The sequence below is a fragment of the Narcine bancroftii genome, chromosome 13 (genome assembly GCF_036971445.1).
Source record: "Narcine bancroftii isolate sNarBan1 chromosome 13, sNarBan1.hap1, whole genome shotgun sequence".
In the NCBI taxonomy this organism is placed as follows: Eukaryota; Metazoa; Chordata; class Chondrichthyes; order Torpediniformes; family Narcinidae; genus Narcine; species Narcine bancroftii.
Genome location: NC_091481.1, coordinates 58,743,009 through 58,761,259, shown reverse-complemented (window position 1 = coordinate 58,761,259; position 18,251 = coordinate 58,743,009). Strand labels below are relative to the sequence as shown.

Here is an 18,251-nt window from a genome sequence, read left to right as displayed (position 1 = left end):
GTGTATTCATTATTATTGGCTGAAGTAAAAATCCAATACACTTGGATGTTATGTCAACAACATGCAAATCCAAAAACAAAGATGTGGGGAAACAAACTATAGATGAGTCACCAGCTTCAGAGAAATATTTTGGCAAATACCCTTCATGATAATAAAGAGGAAGAGGATCCGAGCCAGAACCACCCAGGCTGAGGAACAGCTTCTTCCCACAGGTAGTGAGAATGCTGAACGACGAAAAGGAACCGCTCACACTAACCGTCCAAGGCTCTCGTATTCACTAAACGATATTTAGTCATTATTATACTTGTCCTACATATGTACGTGGGTTAGGTCTGGTTGTGTGGCTGCACGTTTAGCGTCAAGGACCGGAGAACACCATTTCATCGGCTTATACTTGTGGAGTGGAGTGGGGTGACAAAAGGCAAAGGAGGAAAAACCCAACACCCAACCCCAACCAACCAACTTTCCCCTGCAACCGCTGCAACCGTGTCTGCCTGTCCCGCATCGGACTTGTCAGCCACAAACGAGCCTGCAGCTGACGTGGACTTTTTACCCCCTCCATAAATCTTCGTCCGCGAAGCCAAGCCAAAGAAGAAGGAAAGACTTGTGGAGTAAGATGACCATTAACGTGACTTGAAGATGAGAATCTAGGTACTGGGCAAAATCCCTTTAGAAGCAAAACTGTCAATACCAAAAATTTCAAGCAGCATCGGTCTCGAGCAGGGTTTCCCCATCCCTTTCCTTTCCCCTCATATACCACTTTTAAGTAATCCCTATGTCAACGTGGTAAGTGAGGGGAAAGAAAAACCCCTGTTTTAATCGTCCCTCATTGACTCATTATGTGCGTGGTTTCAGAACTCCAAAAGGAAATGGGCCAATGACAAATTTTCTCAAGCAAAATATTTCAGTAACAATTGGGTCGAGACCAATGTTCTCCACACCACCCCACCACACTGCCCCCACCCATACCGCCTTAAGTAATCCCTTACCAATCACAGAGGACATGGCATAAGAATTACTTAGTGATATGCGAGTAGAAAAAGTTTGGGAAACCCTGGTTTAGAGAGAAATAGAGTTCTCATGTTTCTGTGAAGGTCAGTAGGACCACAAATGCACTGCTGCCTCCAAGTACTGTGTGACAGCTAAAACCGTGTCGGCTCTGCCAAGATAGTAGAGATTTTATGCAAGTTTCCTATTACATCATCCTTTAAAGTTGGATTCTAACATTTTCCTGACAACAGAATCACACCAATTGGTCCAGAGGTCCCAATTTCTCTGCCTCCTTTAAACGGCGATATGAATCTGCTTGCCTTGCATTCTGCCAGAACAGCTCCAGAATCCGGGGAATTTGTAGGTCAACTGCCACCTCTGTAGCCAGCTCTTACTGAATCCCTGGAAGCAGGCTCAGATCCTAGGGATTTGTCCTGTTTTACTCTCTTTGTACTACATTTGTTATCAGGCACAAAAATAAAAACACAACACTGGAGAAACTCAGCAGGACAAACAGTATACTTTACATCACCAATGTTTCAGGCTTGAGCCCTTCATCAAAGTGTGCGCCCACCTACCTTGATGAAGGGCTCAGGCCCGAAATGTTGGTGAGGTATCTTTATCTTTGCTGTATAAAGTACACTCTTTGACCTGTTGAGTTTCTCCAGCTTTGTGGTTATTATTTCTTTCCCCCACCCCCCCCCCCACCCCCAGACTTCCTTGTTTTACTCTATAGGACATTGTGCCATAGTGCTATATACAAATAACATTTTTCTTTTTCAGCCAATCTGACCGATTGACTATTCTTTCATCAACGATGGTTCATGACCCAAGGAGATTCCAACCTGCGTCAGGGCTGTGGTTCATTCCTTGGGCACTGGTTTATTATCACGCCTCAGGAGCAATTATAATTAGCCAATAAACCTACACCACAGAAGTAAATACTTAAAAGAAAAATGTAACTCAGAGGGGTCGGATTCAGTCGTCCAGGTGGACAGTGATGAAAAATTATCAGTTTGGCAAACTAGTTAACATACAGACACTATCCCATTTATACATACTTCTGTGGATGGGAAATGTGCCTGAAAGATTATACCTTCTGTGCAAATCCAGTCCAAGACAACAAAAGGAAAGTTGTCTTTTTCAATGAACACACCCACGTTTAGATGTAGAGGATACCCTTGACCTAGATTATTAAGAGATAAGTTTCAACCTATGTTGACCGGACATGATAGTCAGGGCAAAATATGGTAGAAGGAGGTGTTCTCCTGGAAAGGAATAAACTAGAAGGAATGTCACTGCTTTAAACATCTCAGGACAAGAGACTGGCGCACTGTGCAGAACGAGAAGCACAATTCACCTGTGATGGGCAAAACTTCGGACACAAATACAGAGATTGGGTCACAGAACTCAACGCCGGGGGGGGGGGAATACCAGTTGACAACACATTTTGAATACCCTCCAGTGATGACACTGTGTCACATCATGGTGTTACAGGAGCAAGAGCAAGAGAAGTCCCAGGTTAACTTCAAAGCAGTGCTGACACCCAAGGTCATTACAAACTGGCAGGATGCTCATCTTAATTCAAGTGACTGGCCATCTCCTCTGCTTTCTTTAGCTCACCTGGATCGTGGATCGCCAGCAATGAGATTCCCAAATTCTCCTAGAATATATCCACCAACTTTCACCATGTTCTCGTGGCAGGCTGGAGCCTGGAGTGCCTTAAAACCAAAATTTAAAAAAAAATAAATTAGTGCAACAGGATAGAAGTCATCTTTCAACAATCCTTCCGTCGCCACCCAGCACACGTTCTGTTCTCGCTGCTGCCATCGGGAAAGAGGTCTCGGTGCTACAAGACTTGCTAGGTTCAGGAACAGCTGCTCCCCCTCCACTATCAGACTCAACGACAAATTCAATCAGGGACTCATTCAAGGACTTTTGCACTTTATTGATTTTTATTATTCGCTCTGCATTGCCGTTTGTTTACCTCTCTTTATTTATTTACAAGTGTCCGTTGAGTAGTTTTTGTTGTTGCCCTGCCAATAGGTGGTCATTCTGCCTGGCCCACAGGAAAAAGAATCTTAGCTTGTATGTACTCTGACAATAAACAGTTGCTAGTAATTGGTAATTGCTGTCTAAGAAGGGACTGGGTTGTACTGTACTTATGAGTGTAAACAGTTGCTAGTATATAGTGTTGAGTCCAATGTAACAGATTATACAGTGTTGTGTGATTAAAGGCACCAGTGTGCATTATCCCTGTTGCATTCGCCTTACATGTGTTCAGTAAAGATTCTTCCTATGTTCACTCTATGACCAGACGTTGCTCTTTGAACCCACTGCACTGGTTTCCTTTCCCACACAATTGGCAGGTATAGCCGTGCCATTTAGTGGACTGCTGCTTTGAAGCTCCAGAGCTGTAGGTTCAATCCTGACACCGTTCACATGCCGGTTGCATGCTATCTTGTAGGCTCCAAGATTTCCTCCTCCTCCCCACCCCCCCTCCACCATCCCCAAAAAAAGTGCAGGTTGTTAGGTTACTGGTAATTGGCCACTGTATCAGCATGGGTTAGGGTAGGTGAAGGGCTAAAACAGGGCCTCAAGCTGAGCCTCTTGCTTGGGCCAAATTTTGTACAGCAAAGCAATTATCCTTTACTTTTTTAAGCAAGAATCACACAAAGAAAATGTTTCATAGTTTCTTAATTCTCAAAACATTTCATTGAAATCATCCTCTAGATGCAAGACTATGGTGTTTATCTCTGATACTTTTTGTCTAATAATGGAAACAGTGTCCCACATTTTTTGCATTTTTAGTAAAAGAAAGCTTGAGGTTTGTAAATCAACTTGAAGGATGATATCACGAATCTTGCCAAGCCATGATCAGAAGTGGATCATTTGTGCCTCCAGCTTTATATTTTCTGGGCTGCTTAAAAGAACCCTGGAACTCCTCCACTTAGTGTGTACATGCATTTTCCAATAACTTTTGTGCTATTAATCCAGTACTGCTTGGTCAAATATACTCGACAAGCCATAACACTAACTACCAAATAATTATCATTTTTTGTGCACCAAAAATCTCAATATGATGTGTGTTGCTCATGTTAAAACCAGCAAAAGGAAAAAAAAAGTCATTTATTGACCAGCATTCATTAATAAACCACTTCTCAAATCACTTTATAAAATTCCAGCGTGGCAAGTTAAATTTCCCAGAGCGGAGAGGTCAATAAGAGAATACAGATTCAAGGTACAGTACACTAGTTGAGTAAAGAGAGTTGAGCAATGTTCTTTCTAACTTTTAGCAGTCAGTGTGTGCAAAAATCTTACGGTGTGCAATTTTTTTTCTCCTGTGCGCACTGAATGCTTGTGCAAATGTAAACTTGAAATTGTTTCAAGCCTCTCTCTCATGGATGTTTTAGTTAGTGATGAGCAAATGTGGTATTTAAAAAAAAAACAACTAACTGGTTAACAGAAACAATGAGCTAAGAGATTATTTTCAATAAGTATAATTATTAGTTACGACATTATTGAAGGCAATTTGTGTGCACGTTAATTTCCTTTGCGCGCTGGTTGCAAAATGTGGGTGAGCGGGAACAGTCAGGTGAGCAATGTTTCCCTCCCCCCTCCCTTACCCAAAGAGCTGTGGGGATCTTGAATATGATACTTAAAAGGGTACGGAGGCAGAAACCCATCTTGCATATCTGTAGCAGTCTTCAGATTGTTGACAAGAAATTAGGAAGAAGTAGGACAAATAGCTCATGAATGCCCCAGACACAAATGTGACAATTTTAAAATTTACTTTCAAGTTAGATATACAGCCTAATAGGCCCTATCAGCCCACGAGCCCATGCCACCCAGTTACACCCATATGACCTACAAACCCTCCCCACCCCACCCCCCCCCCAGTTGGTTTTGAAAGGTGGGAGGAATTCAGAGTACCATGAGGAAACTCGTGCAGACACAGGGAAAATGTACAAACTCCTTAGTCAGTTCAGGATTGAAACCCCAGTCGCGGACGCTGGCGCTGTAAAAGTGTTGATGCCAACTGTGCTGCCCTTCTGCTAATCCCGCCACCCTAAAGCATGTCCATAAACATCAGCCTTCTGAAAAACCTGGACCACAGAAGTAAATGCTTAAAAAAAATGAAGGTGAGGAGTCGAATTCTGTTGCCCAAAGTGAAGAAAAACAATCAGTTTGGTGATCCAGACACTATACTTTCCCCTGTGGACGACAAATTGCCTCCTTTGGTATGATCATCTTGAATTCCTTTAGAATTTCATGTCAGATACTTACCTCAAATACAGTCTTTGCTGCATAACCTTGCACATCATCGCGGTTAATAACAATCTGAATAACTCTGTACCACACTTCTTCGCTGACATAGTCCCCAGCAATGCGGATGAGGTTCAGTATGGTGTCGACATACCACGTGTAATCCACTGCATACTTCTCTGCCAGGATTGCCACCTTTAGCACCTGGTAATTTTAAACAAAGAAAAATGGTAAGTGGGCATTCCTTCAAACTCAGAGGGGACCTGAGCACGAAGCATGCCTGTGAACTTTGATAGTTGAAGGCGCTCCCGGTCCCAATGAGTCAACAGTCGCTCAATCGGTAACTCTGCAATTGAAATGCAAAGTTTCTATCTTTATATCACTGTGGTTGCTGTGCACCAGATGCACTGTAGCAACCTCAGGTCAAGTCGTTTATTGTCATCTGATTGCACAAGTATAACCTGACAAAACAACTTTTTCTGGTCCTTGAAGCACCACATGCAGACACACAACCTGACATAACACACTTGTAGACAAGCAAAACATATGCAGAACAAGTAGTCAAATAAAAATAAATATTGTTTTGTGAATACGAGTGTCTCGGATGGTTAGTGTGAATGGATCCTTTAGTCATTCAGCATTCTCACTGCCTGTGAGAAAAAGCTGTTCCTCAGCCTGGTGGCGCTGGCCCTGATCTTCCCATAACTCCTTCTTGACAGGAGGAGCTGAAAGATGCTGTGTGTGGGGTGAAAGGGTCCTCAACGATACCTCAGACAAAAATTATGTTGATTGGGGGAATGGGGGGGGGGGGGGGGGGGGAGAAAGTGGCAGACTCCAGTGATCCTCTCTGCCACTCTTATGGTCCTGTGGATTGACCGCTGACACATTTCTCTGCAGTAATCTGCCACAATCAGCTAGCCCCACCACCAATCCTTCAGCTTTGTCCAGCCTTCTAGCTTCTCACCTCCTTGCCCGTAATCCTACTTGACAGGAGACTCAAGTAAAAGCATGATTAACTGAGAATTACTGTAAACTTCCAGTCTAGCCAAGCTATGCAACAGCAAGTTAAAAATATTGGAACCCACTTCTCCAAGTCTCCAAATACAGTGGCTGCAGAGGAGGGGAAAAAAAAGTGGTCAGGTTTGCACAGAAACACCACTCATCAATGTCCCAATATCAGTCACACCTGAAGGCAGCTAAGGAGGAAAGCCAAAAGGAAGAAACAGCTCTGCATATAAAGCATTCAGTGAGGTAAGGAAACGTATGGGAGAGAGCGACCCTTCTTTGCAAGAGCTAACTGGTTATTGGCGTAGTGGTTAGTGCAATGCTGTTACAGTGACTGGGGTTCGAATCTGCTGTTGTCTGGAAGGAGTTTGTATGTTCTCCCTTGTCTGTGCAGGTTTCCTCCGGGTGCTTCGGTTTCCTCCCACCCTTCAAAGCGGGTTTGTAGGTCAATTGGGCAGCAGGGGCTCGTAGGTCGATAGGGCCTGTTACCACACTGTATGTCTAAAATTAAAAATTAAATAAACAACATCCATTCTAACCATAACCATATAACCACTTACAGCACAGAACAGGCCAGTTCGGCCCTACTAGTCCATGCCGTAACAAATCCCCACCCTCCTAGTCCCACTGACCAGCACCCGGTCCATACCCCTCCAGTCCTCTCCTCTCCATGTAACTATCCAGTCTTTCCTTAAATGTAACCAACGATCCCGCCTCAACCATGTCTGCCGGAAGCTCATTCCACATCCCTACCACCCTTTGCATAAAGAAACTTCCCCTCATGTTCCCCATAATTTTCCCCCTTTAATCTTAAACCATGCCCTCTAGTTTGAATCTCCCCCACGCTTAATTGAAAAAGCCTATCCACATTTACTCTGTCTGTCCCTTTTAAAATCTTAAACACCTCTATCGACCCCCCCTCAAAAAGCCCTAGTCTGCACAACCTTTCCCTGTAACTCAAACCTTGAAATCCTGTCAACATTCTCGTGAACCTTCTCTGCACTCTCTCTATTTTGTTTATATCTTTCCTATAATTTGGTGACCAAAACTGTACACAGTACTCCAAATTTGGCCTCACCAATGCCTTGTACAATTTCATCATAACCTCCCTACTCTTGAATTCAGTACTCTGATTTATGAAGGCCAACTTTCCAAATGCCTACTTCACCACACCATCTACCTGAGTATCAGCCTAGAGGGTACTATTTACCATCACTCCTAAATCCCTTTGTTGCTCTGCACATCTCAACAGCCTAACATTTAATGCATATGACCTATTTAGATTTGCCTTTCCAAAATGTAACACCTCACACTTATCTGTATTAAATTCCATCAGCCATTTCTCAGCCTACACCTCCAGCCTTCCTAAATCACCTTTTAATCTACGGTAATCTTCCTCACTGTCCACAACACCACCAATCTTTGAATCATCCGCAAACTTGCTTATCCAATTCTCCACCCCTACTTCCAGATTGTTAATATGTATAACAAACAATAATGGACCCAGGACCGATCCCTGAGGAACTCCACTAGTCACCGGCCTCCAATTGGACAAACAATTTTCTACCACTACTCTCTGACACCTCCCATCCAACCATTGCTGAATCCATTTCACTACCTTATTTATACCTAATGCCTCCACCTTTTTTCCTAACCTCCTGTGGGGAACTTTGTCAAAAGCTTTACTAAAGTCTAAATAGACAACATCCACAGCTTTCCCTTCATCAACCTTTTTTGTAACCCCCTCAAAAAACTCAATCAGGTTTGTCAAGCATGATCTACCCCTGACAAAATCATGCTGATTACTCCCTATCAATCCCTGTACCTCCAAATATTTGTAAATACCATCCCTCAGAACACTTTCCATCAACTTGCCCACCACAGACGTCAGACTCACGGGCCTATAATTCCCAGGTTTACATTTGGACCCCTTCTTAAACAGCGGAACCACATGCGCCACCCTCCAATCCTTTGGCACTACCACCGTGGCCAGTGACATCCTAAATATCTCTGTTAATGGCCCTGCTATCTGTCCACAAGCCTCCCTGAGTGTCCTTGGGAATATTTTGTCCGGTCCCGGAGATTTATCCACCTTTATCTTTTTCAACACAGCCATCACTACCTCCTCGGTTATCCTTATAGGCTTCATGACCTCTCTACTATTTTTCTTTACTTCATCTGGTTCAATATTTTTTTCCCTAGTGAATACCGAGGCAAAGAAATCATTCAAAATTTCCCCCATTTCCTCAGACTTGTCACTCAGCCTACCCTCGCTATCTACAAGGGGTCCAATTTTATCCCTCACTAATCTTTTACTTTTAATGTACCTATAGAAACCCTTTGGATTTATTTTTACTGTCTGTCAAAGCCTCTTTGTGCCTTTTTTGGCCTTCCTAATTTCTTTCTTAAGATTCATTCTACACTCCTTGCAGTCCTCCTTCAAATTCTCAGCTCCCTGCTCTTTATACCTCTTGTTCACCTCCCTTTTTCTCCTAACCAAATTTCCAATATTCCGCGAAAACCAAGCCTCCCTATGACTTCCAGCCTTTCCTTTGATCCTCACTGGGACATATCTATTCTGTACCCTCAAAATTTCTTTTTTGAATATCCTCCATTTTTTATTTACATCCTTATCTGAAAATATTCTGTCCCACTCAATACTCCCCAAATCCCTTCTTATTCCTTCGAAATTTGCTCTTCTCCAATCCAGAACCTCAACTTTAGGCCTCTCCTTGCTCTTCCCTAAAACTAACAGAGTTATTATCACTAGACCCAATTTGTTCTCCAACATTAATGTTCGATACCTGACCTAGTTCGTTCCCTAACAGGAGATCCAGTATTACACCGTCCCGAGTCGGTTCTTCTACTAATAGATTTACCAAGAGTTGTAACCATTGACTTGTTATCTTCAGTGAAAAAGAGGTTCACAGAATGTTTTTAAAAATATATACACAAAGCGAGCCCTTCTTACAGTGGAGGTATGACAGGCTTGGTGAAAAATATAAATTTTAAAGATTCAGTTTACCGCCCTTGCCGTCATTACAACAAAGCAGGGTAGACGAGATTTCACACTATCAACTGATGCAAGTAACTAGTAAAGTGGAAACAGAGCAATACTCACAATTTCTTCACGAATGGAATAGTCTGCTGTTTCCAGGTAGCTTAACATCTCTGCTACAATCTGTGGTGCATTTGTTCGGTCGCACATGGCGTACAGAAGGTCTGCAGCTCGCTGGCGCACACTCACATCTCGCTCGGTCTATTCAACATATAACAACTCAGTGAGCAAATAAATGCACGTCAACATATTCTGTGCTCTGGGCAGCATGGTTGGTGTAACGATTAGCGCAATGCTGTGACTGCACCAGCTTTTGGGACCCGGGTTTGAATTCCGCCCCCCCCCCCCCCCACCGCTGTTAGGAGTTTGTACGTTCTTCCTTGTGTCTGCGTGTGGTTTCCCCAGCTGCTCCGGTTTCCTTCCATCCTTCAAAAAAAAGTACTGGGAGTGTAGGTTAATTGAGGGTGATTGGGGCAGCACAGGATTGTGGGGCTGTATGCCTTAAAAAAAAATTTTAATTAAAAATCTTTAAATAAAATTATTTTACCTGCAACATGCAAAGGTAGAAAATTACGATGCCATATAATTAACTGGTACCAAGGCGAACTTAATCAAACCTCTGCACATGAGACCCTGCCACGAAGCGGATAGAGATCACATCCTTCCTTTTGCTGTAACTTCAAGGGAGCAGTCACCTCTTCAATGCCTGGCCTAAAACCATGATACAGTACTCATTTTTGACTGCCAGCTCGTGAGCCTCATGGGGTATAACAGATGTTTGAAACCATCCTCAATAAAGGGTTTTGGCTCAAAACGTCGACCATTTATTTCACAGATGCTGCTAGATCTGCTGTGTCCCACCAGCAGATTGCAGATCAAGACTCTTTCTAGTCTGGGCATCTTGCTATGACTTTGGGCAACTTCTTTTATCTACAAGGTCTTTATAGCAAAGTTTAGACAGTGTTCTTTAGCTACCAAGGGGTTGTATTGAAAAGAATGACAGTTGACAAAGACTCAAAGATTGAACAAGGGATGCTGAAGGGCAAATTGAGAGGATTTTATTATAAAGCAGGCATAAAAAGCATGGATAGACACAAAAGATATTTCCATGCATGGGGGGGACGGGGGGAGGAGGGGTGCAAAGCTAGCGGAATCGGGACATTTTGGCATCTATAGTTTGGCACCGGATATTTTGGCAAAAAAATCAAGACCTTTGTAGCCCTTTAGACATTTTGCCATCCTCAGTTTGGTGCCCGCAATGGCATTAATTTATTGTTTTTTAAATGAAATATAACAAATATAAATTTATTAATTCATTACAACTTTAATTAGGGTTAGGATCAACTCCAACTCCCGCCTCCTTGCGGAGACATCTCCCCTCTTCCCCCCCCCCCCCACTGTGACAACTCCGCGCTCCCCTCTCCCCCACGGTGACAACGCCGTGCTCCCCCCTCCCCCACGGTGAAATCCACCTGTTAGCGCCAAACTCTAGAGGCCAAAATGTTCTAGGGAGTACAAAAACAAAATTGATACTAATAGATCAATCAGTTGCCAGCAGGAGAAATATCTTTATGAGCTCATGGCGAATATGATAAAGGCACTCGAGGGAAATCAAAACCAACACACAAACATGAAAGATCAGAAGTAGGGTGGGAGGAGGAGAATGATATATGGCATAAATGGCCAGCAAAGAATCACTGGGCAGAATGGTTTGGAATTGGGCTTGTAAGTTATATTTTAAATTGAGACATATAGCACGGGAACAGGCACTTTTGGCCCATGAGCCCTGCTGCCCAATTAACGAACAACCCCAGTGTTTTGAAGGGTTGCTATACACTGGAGCACTCAGAGGAAACCCATGAAGACACGAGGAGAATGTACAAACCCCTTACAGATGGCACCCCAGATTCATACCCCAGTCACTGGCACCGTTACAGCGCTGCTCGAACTGCTACTCAAACTGTGCCGTCCATGCTAAAGTCTTGCTGAAAATCTATTCTTACACAATAAAACCACCAGCTAAATCCCGTGGAAACAAATTTTACAAACCAGATTCTTTTCAATTATGTAGGCAAGGGATTTGATAAAGAGGACTAAGAAATAATGTTGACAAGGAAAGAAGGTTTGACATCAAATAAAAGAAGGAAAATAAGGCAAACCGAGACATCAAGGCTGATCTTCTCGTGTTGGTTTCAATTAAATGCTAACTGGAAGAATAGAGGGTTGTAACGACATTACGCATCGAGCTTCTGAAGTGTTCAACGTTAATTGCAAGAGCTCAATATAGAAAGAATTATTCCGTTTATACTGCCCTGACAAACAAAAAAGTTTACTTTCTTCAAGATAATGCGGCCTACCTTCAGTGCATTGATGACCGTCTCGATGTGTGTTTTGACAGCCTCGTGGGAGAACTCTGACCCTGCCAGTAGACACATGCTTTCCAGGGCCAGGTACCGCAGGTTAGTTTCACGGTGCTGCAAGAACTGGCCAAGTTGGTTACACGCACGCACCAACAGGTTAGGTTCGCTGCCAAGAAATTTAAAATAGTTGCTATTCCAAAGATCCATTTTCAAAAGCAAGCCAGTTCCCATCCCGATATCGCAAGGGTGCGGCTCCCAGCAAGAGCGTTGCGATAAAATATTGCCTGTGAAATAGGAGCGCCCACAATAACAGATTGGATCCTAACAGTAGTTAAATGACGGACAAAGAAATCTACTCTTGGTCTTTTAGCTTATTTTGCAATGCTTCACTTTGACACAGCTGGAATCAATGCTCTCACTTGTGCCATACACGGTGTACACTTTACCCCAAGTCTTAGTTTCCCATCTACAGTTTGGTATTTGTCCAGCATGGAGATCAGATGCAACCCTACTTTTTCACGCTTGCATCCGTTGCGATTGCAGACTGTCATCTGCTTTCACTTAACTGGCCACATTAATGGTGAACATATGCATGAGCAATGATGCATCATGGATGTGGAAAGCATCAAAACAAAATTCTCTCAATGACCAAGCTGCAGCAATTGCATGAGAATGTGACTACCCCAAGCACCATGTCACGTACCTGTCATAATGTATAATAAGGCTGATAGCTTCAAAAAGAATTGCATTCTTTGCGTTGGAGTGTTGTACCTTCTTGGACTTGGGGGGCTCCTGAGCCTTATTCAGAATGGTCTCCATACATTCAATCAGACGGCCTTTCACAGCAGTGTCCTCTGCAAGAGGAGGGGAGAGGAATGCAGAAAAACACTCACTGACCGATTAAAGAATTCTACTATACATCAATGCCCAAAAAATCTGACTCAAGGACATGTAGCACAGTAACAGACTCTTATGGCCCACGAGTCTGTGCTGCCCAATTAACCCACAACCCTGAACATATTTGAACAGTGGGAGGAAACCAGAGCACTCGGAGGAAAACCACGCAAACACGGGGAAAATGTACAAACTCCTTCCATAGACAGCGTGGGATTTGAACCCCGGTCATTGGCGCAGTAACAGGGTTACGCTAACCGCATTGCCCTGGTTTTCTCCTCAACTTGGCTCGTTGGCCATAATACATCAGATAAAATAAAACATCCGGTTGCTTATCAGATTTCAGGATCTGAGCATCACCAGCATTTAATGCCCCCTGCTAATTGCTCCGGCATTGGGTGAATTTCCAGGCCACTTCGTCAGCCATTTTGGTAGAGGTCAGGTGGCAGAATTCCTCACCTGTGAACCCAGAGGGCTCTTGCCACATTCCAGCAACTTGGGAGGGTCATCCTTGGGAGGCTTTTCTTTAATATACAAATTTCAGATCATTAACTTCCTTCAAATTCAAGTTAACATGATGGGATTTCAACTTGTGACTCTCAACTTTTAGTCCAGGCTTCAAGACGACTAGCCTGGTAATTTAACCATTGCTTTACTACCATTTCCTATAGAACTACAGAACAGGCATTCAGCCCATCTAGTCTGTGCTATTATTCTGCCTGGACCCAATGATATTATAATCAAAAAGAATTTTGCAGTTGGAGCAAAAGCTATATACACACCCTGCCTAGAGTTGACAACATTTCATTCATGATTTTACTATTATAAACTGCTTTAACTCCTTTTCCTTCATTGGTGTCAACTGCACACTGCCATTGCAGGGAGAACAAGAGGAGGTGACATGACTGCCATCTTCGGTTTAGCAATTACACAAGACTATGAATTGATTCATGGGTAACATTGCATGTCATTTAGCAAAAACAGATTTTTCTGCAACAATGCAGGTCACAAATATAAGCAACAGGAGTGCCTTACCAGGTGGAGGATAGCATTGCAGAAGTCGAAGAAGCTTGACAGAAAGCCAGGGTGCTGGAACAAAGTAATAGGTGTAGTCCTGTAGATCAGTGGAGGCTGATGACACAATCTGAAACAGCCATGGGAAAGAGCCAAGCAAAACTATTTGTTAAACATGAACCAAGCCACTTCTAAATCAAGCTCTACAACATCATAAAAGTAGGCCATATAATATTGGTCCAACTCTAGCAACCCTCTGCCTTTCCTCAATCTCTGTCTCCACCTCAGGAGTCAGGCCCTCGACAGGCATCTTCTACAAACCCATCAACTCCCACAGCAACCTCGACTGCACCCCTTCCCACCCTGTCCCCTGCAAGGATTCCATTCTCTCCATTCCTCCATCTCTGTCGCATCTGCACCCAGGAGGACTTTCATGCCAGATCATCAGGGATGTCCCCCTCCTTCAACCAACATGGCTTTCCCTCTACCACCATCAACTCAGCGCTCCACATATCCTCCATTTCCCGCACAGCTGCCCTGGCCTCCTCTGCCCCCACTCTTGTCCTCGCCCACCGACCTAATCCTCCTCTGCCATTTCCGCCACCTATTATGTTATCCCACCACTGGACACATATTCCCGTCACTGCCTTCCACAGGGAACGCTCCTTCCTCGACTCCCTTGTCCACTCCTCCCTCCCCACCAATAGTCCACCTGGTACCTACCTGTGTGATGGCAGGAGATGCTCCACGTGCCCACATTTCCTCCCTCACCACCATTCAAAGCCCCAAACAGTCCTTCCAAGTAAAGCAATATTTCACTTGTGAATCTGCAAGGGGTCACCTACTGCATCCGGTGCTCCTGTTGTGGTCTCCTCAACATTGGAGAGACTGGATGCAGACTGGGAGATTGCCTTGTTGAGCACCTTGGCTGCAATAGCATGGATCTCCCAGTGACCACCCATTTCAATTTTCCACCCATTCCCTTGCTGACATGCACTGCCAGACTGCGACCAGCCCCCCTTCATCTTCCAATTGGGCAACCTGCAACTGGATAGCATTAATATCTTCTCTGGCTTTCATTAAACACCCTCCTCACTTCTTCCCTTGTCTCCTTTGGCACAAATTCTCACCTGTCCCCTCATCCTATCCAATTAACTCATTTGCTCGGCTGGTTTCCTCCCCTAGCTGGCACTGCCTGAATTCTGAGATTTCCTGCTTCTGGCTCGTTCTGCTTATTCCTTCAAGAATGGCTCAGGCCTGAAACACCTTTGTCACATCCTATAGTTGCTGAAAGATTGGTGTGTTTTTTGGTACAGGTACAGAATCCTTTATCCGGAACCCTTGGGGGACAGTGTGTTCCAAATTTCGGATTTTTCCGGATTTCAGAACAAAAGCCAGTTGCCCCAGATTTAAGCCCACCTGAATTGTGCTGCCGTATCCACCCCCTTCTAGTCGCACTGGCATCTCGCTCTCCCCCCTACCCCGCCCACAGAGTCATGCTGCTGTCTTTCTCCCCTTGCCCGTCATGCTGCCGCCTCTCACCCGCCCCCTTTCCTCACCCACCCGAGTCGCGCTGCCGCCTCTCTCCCGCCCTCTTTCCTCGCCCACCCGAGTCGCGCTGCCGCCCCCTTTCCCCGCCCCCTTTCCCCGCCCCCTTTCCCCGCCCCCTTTCCCCGCCCCCTTTCCCCGCCCCCTTTCCCCGCCCCCTTTCCCCGCCCCTTTCCCCGCCCCTTTCCCCGCCCCCTTTCCCCGCCCCCTTTCCCCTCCCCCTTTCCCCTCCCCCTTTCCCCTCCCCCTTTCCCCTCCCCCTTTCCCCTCCCCCTTTCCCCTCCCCCTTTCCCCTCCCCCTTTCCCCTCCCCCTTTCCCCTCCCCCTTTCCCCTCCCCCTTTCCCCTCCCCCTTTCCCCTCCCCCTTTCCCCTCCCTGCTGTACCAGCAGGAAAAAAATGCCAATTTTTAGACCTTTCTGGATTTTAGATGTCCGGATAAAGGACTGTGTACTTGTAATATCTTGAACTGCCATACTCAATACTCTTCAATACTTTCCTCTCCCATCATAAACAGATTTTCCAACAGTCCAAAGATCACTCTCAAATACAGCAAGAATATATTCAATGACTCATTGCCTTTCATGTTCTAATTCCAATTCTGCCTTAATTGGAGAAAACAAGTTCTTCTCATTCTCTGCCCTGTGAGCAAACCTCGTTCAAGATGCCAAAGGCTTGCTAAGACACGCACGTTCACCTGCATGTGTCTAGATTTTGTTCAGAATTCTATTTTTTTTTTTAAATTGAAAAATGTTGATTCATTTCCTCTGAATTCTTTTCAGCTCTCAGATCAGTTGCATCTCGTTTGTTACTCTGTTCCGACAGTGATCCTCGAACCCAGCTTCAGAACAGTACAGCCTCTTGTGCAACATTTCTTCTCTGGAACAGAACACTACAGCACAGGCCCTTCAGCTCTCAATGCTGTGCCGACACATATATTCCTGCCAAAGCTGGGTGGTACAAATTTAGTGAGTTTGACGATGCTTTGCAAGTGAGAAGTAGTTTTGCACTGAGAGTCAATGTATATTACTTAGAGCACTAAAAACTCATTTCAAATTGGATAAGAGTCTCCATATCCGAATGAAAACAGTTCCATTAGCTTAGGTAGGATGTAAAGTTGATGTCCATTGATGAAAGAACAGTGTCTAAACCACTTAACCAACACATCTACACATCTTTAGTCAAGTAAAATTTTTGACATAGTGGAAAAGGATTGTGGGTACAGGACTCCAAATAATCACAATGGAAAGTACATTGATAAGGTTAGAGAGATCTCCCCCTATTCTCCTTGCGAAGTGATGGGGTGGGGGGGGGGGGGGGGGGGGAGATAAGCCTTCACTTAGCCTTTTACCCCTCTCCAAACAGCAAAAATCAAAAGGTGATCAGGCTTAAAAGCATGAACCGTGCCACACAACAAAAAAACTCTACACTGCCATACATTTCCTCACCATCTCATCCATCACACTCTACTGAAAGAACTTTCACTGGTATACAATCCTACAACGACAGTACATCCTCTGACATCCTGCCAAAGCAGCCAGGTGCAAGTCTATTTGTAGGCTTTTTGTACTTCATGGAATGTATGGCACAGAAACAGGCAATTCAGCCCTGGTTGTTACTGACATTTGTATTCCACTCACACATCTTGCTGTATTTCCATATTTATCACTCCAGCCCTCGCCTCCCTTCTCCAGCTTTCTTTTAAATGCATCTATTCAATCTCAACCTTTCTTCAAGATAGTGAATTCCAAATTCTCACCAATCCTGGCATAAAGAAATCCCCATTTGGCTTTTAATTACTATTTTATATTGAGCCTCTCTCTCTCCCCCACTGCAGCCATTTTCTCTCATCGCCATTTTCAAATAATTTTGAAAAATAAGTTTTTAAATTTAAAAGTATGGGTCCTCCACTGATGGGCATCCATGCCTGTAAACACTTGCTCCCTTCCTTTGTCAGTGGCCTCAATTTACTTTCCATAGCAGAATTTCACGCATCTCACCAATGTTTGATGCAAGATTCGGATTGGAGTTCTATGCCTCTAGTCACAAAAAGTTAATTTTTTAAAAAATATAAATGCTTGTACAGTTAACCTTCTCAACCTATGCATTTGTTTTCACAGACCCCTTAATGTAGATTCTCATTTTCAAAACAAATATACATTTTTTTTTAAAATCAAAATCCTTGGTACCTGGCATCTATGGGGATTGGTAGATGCTTGATAAGTGAATTTTACGGTTTCTTGAGACTGTGTTGCGTGATTGGTGAAGTAACGGCGAGGTGGCCAATTTTAAACTTCTATATTTTTTACCTATTTATTTTCTGAGATTTTTTTGCTGGTTGCTTGAATTCTGGATAACAGAGGTTTTACTGTTCATGTTCTAATGTATTTGCAAGCTAAAAGCCCATTCAGCAAGACTGAGGTTGCCTTGCACCCCTTTCCAGTCCTGAAAACTGACTAACCACACCACTCCATGCATACTTGGTGCCATCCAAGTCTTTCTAACTCTTTAACGAATTGTTTAGGATAAGTGAAGCTGCATCTTAGTTCAGTTCTACTTATTTTTTTTTTAAATTTTGTATTTACATACTTGTAATTTATAATAATGCTTGCACCTTATTCTGCAGCATACTGCTGCCACAAAACACATGTTTATGACAATAAACCTGATCCTGAACATGTAGAGTTTTCAGCAGTATCCTGTACTTAGAAGACAGTTTTTTAAAAATAAGAATAGCAACTTACTCAATGGCACAAACAGCCTGGATATTAAACCTGGGAATCTGTGTCCTTTTTGAGCAGGGCTCAAATTTCATGTTTTTCATTAGGGTACAGTTCAAAGATATTTTTTAGCATTCCACAAAAATCAGATACTTTTGGTGATTTCGGATTATGCAAAGTGTATCATCTTGTTCAGGCTACCATCACTGCACCAGTTTATCCAACATAAAGAATTCTTCAGTAGTCCACACGCTCATTTATAAAGCTACATGCAACATACTTAAAATATACATGTATGGAGACTACATGGTTGAAATTTATTGCCTCAAGGTTCATTTGGAGAAAAAGTGGTTTTTGGGTTTTTTTTTAAATTAATTTCTGAACATTTTACAGTATCT

At 43.7% G+C, this 18,251-nt stretch overlaps 1 protein-coding gene across 4 annotated transcripts in view; it reads right to left on the bottom strand.

Annotated features, from left to right (window-relative positions):
- Positions 1-18,251, bottom strand: part of ap2a1 (adaptor related protein complex 2 subunit alpha 1) — a 110,291-nt gene that overhangs the window by 51,075 nt on the left and 40,965 nt on the right. For all 4 annotated transcript variants that reach the window (XM_069908534.1, XM_069908535.1, XM_069908536.1 and 1 more), the window contains exons 7-12: positions 13,609-13,717; positions 12,383-12,533; positions 11,677-11,845; positions 9,383-9,520; positions 5,278-5,460; positions 2,614-2,711 (exon numbers count right to left, since the gene is read on the bottom strand). In XM_069908534.1, coding sequence (XP_069764635.1) covers positions 2,614-2,711; positions 5,278-5,460; positions 9,383-9,520; positions 11,677-11,845; positions 12,383-12,533; positions 13,609-13,717 — 848 coding nt within the window. The remainder of the gene's footprint in view (positions 1-2,613; positions 2,712-5,277; positions 5,461-9,382; positions 9,521-11,676; positions 11,846-12,382; positions 12,534-13,608; positions 13,718-18,251) is intronic.